The 4,488-nt window shown below is 38.4% G+C and overlaps 1 protein-coding gene across 1 annotated transcript; it reads right to left on the bottom strand.

The window, feature by feature from the left end:
* Positions 1 to 476: 476 nt before the first annotated feature.
* On the bottom strand, positions 477 to 905 carry LOC145675251 (uncharacterized protein C21orf140 homolog). Its single transcript, XM_081745635.1, has one exon. It carries the CDS (start codon positions 903 to 905, stop codon positions 477 to 479), a length of 429 nt encoding a protein of 142 aa, XP_081601761.1.
* Positions 906 to 4,488: the final 3,583 nt, after the last annotated feature.

Below are 4,488 nucleotides of genomic sequence, written 5' to 3'. Positions count from 1 at the left end.
ATGACGAAAAATTATGATAAAAAATGTCCACGCTGTTACACAACGACACTATGCTTTCGGAAGCTTGAAATCTCCCTGACTAGTAGCAGAAAGTCTGAGCATTCCGTAAGTTTTCTAGAAATTTCAAATTCCCTGACTCTTCCAGGTTATCTCGTCCACCTCGCCACCATGTATTGCAAGTAGACACGGCGCACAACAACTCTGCACTTGAGTGACGTAATGCTGTTCGCGATTTGGCTCCCATCTGACCGTGATTTAGGAGGCAGAAAAGTGAACTTATCAGCGTTGCCAACTGAAATAAATATTCGCCATGAATTTAGAAATGTGAGATATTATTCATAACTCGTACGTTGTACATTTTCATCTATGTATATCTAGATCATTACTATTAATAATAGACGTTGCATTCCACAAATAAAAATGAAATGTCAAATATTTTTCATCTATGTGTATGCGTACAAAAAGGAAACACTCACCTACATTTCTTCTATTCCGGATAAGTCACCGTCAGTATCCTCTTCTGAATCACTGTTGCTGTCACTGTCGACACCACCGAGACTGATAACGACCCTCTTAGTAATTTCATCCATAATTCCTTCTGCTTCCACATACTGAGTTTCAATTTGCTTCACGTGATTACAAACTGATATCCATTCGTTCCTCCCGATTTGCCCGAACCTAATTTCACAGAGTTTTTGAACATCATTAATTTTGAAAGTTGTGTTTCGTGACGCAACCCAACCTTTCACCAAAGACCAAATTTTTTCAATTGGATTCAGTTCCGGGTGGTAGGGGGGTAAACGAAGCACAGAGTGTCCATGGCGTTTGAAACTTTCGTCAATTGCAAACTTCTTAAATCTCGATTTATGTGATTGGATTAAACTATACAGTTCCGGCTTCAGCATATTACAATCAAAAGAAATGTTTTTCTCTGTCAGCCACTGCATCATTTGTTGTTTAGTCGAACCAGAGGTAGGTGCTTTTTCCAAAATAACGTTGTGATAGGATGCATTATCACAAACCACGACAGAATTGTGAGGGAGATTTGGTATTAATTTATCTGTAACCCATTTTCATAATTTACTTTGTTCATTTGGTTGTGGTAGTCACCTGTAGACTGACTTGCTTTCCACATTAATAATGCATTGGGTACAAATCCATTTTCCTCTCCTGCATCAGCGTTGCCAGATCTAGCATAATGATGCTAGATCTAGCATAATTTGTATGTCTTTAGCATCTAGCATCTTGCTTTTAGCATCCTGCCCAAATCTAGCATATTTTCAGCAAGTTTATCAAAAAGCCGTAAAACCTTGGAGATGAGAAAGAAGTTGGTCGTGGGAAGAAAAAGAACGGCAGAAATGTATCCTCTTCCATTGATTCATACAGTCGGTAAACCATACAGCCAGTCTTATTTTCCGAAGTAAGTTAGAAACGGCTTTGGGCTTTTTTTGTGGCTCCACCAAGGGTTTTCTAATCCTTTAACTGCGAGGCATTGGGGGAGCTATGGGGGCCATTCTCACCCGAACTTTTTGACTATTTCACCATCTTTATTTCTGACTTCATGACCATCTTTATTCCTGAAATGAAAGGTCCGAGACCGACCAAACATCTTCCCCCCCCCAGCAGAATTCCCAACTCCGCTTATGCTGCAAGGTAATTTTCTTTCAAAATATTTAAACAAACACTTTGCATTCATTTATACGATATATACGCCATTGAGTCTGGCAACGACTGCAGTAGTTTAGTTGAGTTAAAGCTTTGGTGCGTGAAGTATTGAGTTCTATCCACACATTCTTGCGCTCTGCGTATTTTAAGTTACGTTATCGTATCTCAGCTTAGTTTTTTTTTCTTTTAAAACTCCTGAATTAGTAATTATAAGGATCTAGCATAATTTGACCGAATCTAGCATAATTTCGATCAGGTTTTGGAATAATCCCGAGCTGTGAGTCTGGCAACGCTGTCCTGCATGAATCATAATTAACCTCTGACCCCGAGAGACTGGTGCTAATAGACCGTGAGAGCTGTCGTCGGTCCAAGATTCGTTGGAAACGTGAGAAGATAATGTGTATGATTCGTCTACATAAACTATATTTCGCGCTTGGTTTTGATAGTCCTTTATACGTCTCAAGTAGGAAATTCTTTTTTCTCGAATTTCTTGAGACTCGACAAGCACGGTTCTGTTAGTTTTAGTCTTTTTCCACTGAAACCCAAGATCTTTTAGAATTTTTCTAAGGCTTGTACACCCACCCTGAAAACCTATTGATTCTGAAAGCTTTTCCCTCAGTGTTGAAACAGTAGGAACTCTGTGTTCCGTTTTATAAAAGTCGTAAATTGTTCTCCGAATAACATCACTGTCAAACTCATCTACCCCAACCACAGGTTTCTGAGAACGCCGGATTTTATTCGGAGTTTCAAAACAAGTTTTCTTAGCTTCAACTGTCTGCCCTTCTTTTTTTATATTTTTGATCGTTCGTAACGATACCCCTACAGCCTTCGCTGTTCTTTCTAAAGCTTTTCCAACAGGAATTGTGAAGGTACTTCTCGAGCTTCCATCTCCATAAATTTAATAACATTCCAAATCACCTCTCTAGCCTGTGAATGGATCTTTTTGTGCTTCACTTTGGAGTTTATAACATTCATAGTCACGTTAATTCACTACAACACACACACACCGATACACCTACAAACTATTACACTAGCCTCTCCACACTACACTGGACCGGAATACAATAGTAACAACAAACACTTTATTTTCAATCTACCAGCACACTACACGAAACCCAGCGAAAGAACAAAACCTCCACAAGCATCGGAAATATCTTATTTCGAGGGGTGGGTGACCAATGTCTCTTGTTTTAGACCCTAAGCGAATGGAATGCTACGATTGCCAAAATGTACCATGTGTTCTGTTGACCAACAGATGTGTGGGAGGTTTCCTTTTTCTTTTCTTTTGTTTTCTTTACTTTTTTTGGTAACCCAAAGGTCAAAAAAAAAAGGGTGAAAGAATGTTTTCCACTCAATATTACTTAGCATTGTATTATAGTGGTGTATATAAATCTGAATTTTTGTTATTTGTAGAACTAAAATACTATGTGTATCTATTCTTTTGTGTGTTAATATCTGGGATTGCGTGGATGTATTTGTATGAGTTCTTTACCCTATTTTTATGCCGGCACGTTCAGGTGTTTGATACATTCAGTTATTCTTAATTTTAATAATTGATTTCAAATTCTCTTATACTTTGGTTAATTAACGCTATGATATGGAAGATAAAAGATCTTTTTTTAAAAAAAACTCGGGAGCAGTACTACGATCAGAAGTCTAAGTAGGGAATTGATATATAATGTCAGAGCTTACTTTGAGAAAGAAAGAGCAAACGATGGTCTATTGTTGTCAATTGTACCAGTTGCAAAAGTAGTGGAGATTATGTGTGATGCTTTGCAAAGAGGCAAACATTCAGTAATAAACAAACTATTTAAAAAAAAATTAGGATCTACTACTGAGAAGTTGGATAATCGCGGTTGGCAACATATCTAGCGCATGCGTAGGATCAACCATTTTCTCTCATTTTCTTCTTACTCGCTCGGGAAGTAACGGTTTCAAAGTGCAAAGTTACCTTGCGCCGTGTCTAATACAAATCTCCTCAAAAGAAAGAGTAACCAAAAGCTTGCTGTAGCTTTTTAATTTTAACGCAGATTCTTTTTTTTCTAATTTCATTTTGTTTCATCCTTCCGTATTTTTTTCATTTCTAGTCTTGAAGGGGGATCTAGACCCCCTGGACTTCCCCTTGGCTACGTGCCTGTGTCGAGGAATTTAAAGCTTAAAGTATATAAAACGATAATCATGCCTGTTATCCTGTATAGTTGTGAAACATGGTCGCTTGCGATGAGGGAAGAACGCAGACTGAAAGTATTTGAAAATAAAATCCTGAGACGAATATTCGGACACTAGAGGAACGGGAATGGGGGAAACTTCATAACGAAGAACTACATAATTTATACGGTTTATTAAAAATCGTTACGGTCATCAAGTCTAGGAGGCTCAGGTGGGCAGGTCATGCAGCCAGAATGGAAGAAGGTAGGAACGCTTTTAAAGTTTTAACTGGAAATCCAATCGGAAAACGCCCATTAGGAAAACCATGGGGCAGATGGGAGGACAATATTAAGATGGATCTCGCAGAAATAGAAATACAAAGTAAAAACTGGATCCAGTTGGGTAAGGATAAAAGTCAGTGGAGAGCTTTTGTGAACGCGGTATTGAACCTGCCATAAGGCATAGAGAGAGAGAATACATTTAAATTAAGACAACTGAACAACAACCATGAGCGAGTGGTTAGGTTTTGCACTTCTATCGGGAAGTCCCGGATTCAACCCCGGCATTTTGACAAATTCGAGCATTTTGACAAAAGTTTTTCTTAATTCCATCTGTGAATGTAGAGATAGTGCGTGTGCTGTGAATCCTGGCTGACTTCCTTTATCTTTTTAAATC

This window comes from Thermobia domestica, chromosome 18 (assembly GCF_964235325.1).
Source record: "Thermobia domestica chromosome 18, izTheDome1.hap1.1, whole genome shotgun sequence".
Lineage (NCBI taxonomy): Eukaryota > Metazoa > Arthropoda > Insecta > Zygentoma > Lepismatidae > Thermobia > Thermobia domestica.
The sequence above is the reverse complement of the archived record's forward strand: the minus strand, read 5'-3'. Positions and strand labels throughout refer to the sequence as shown.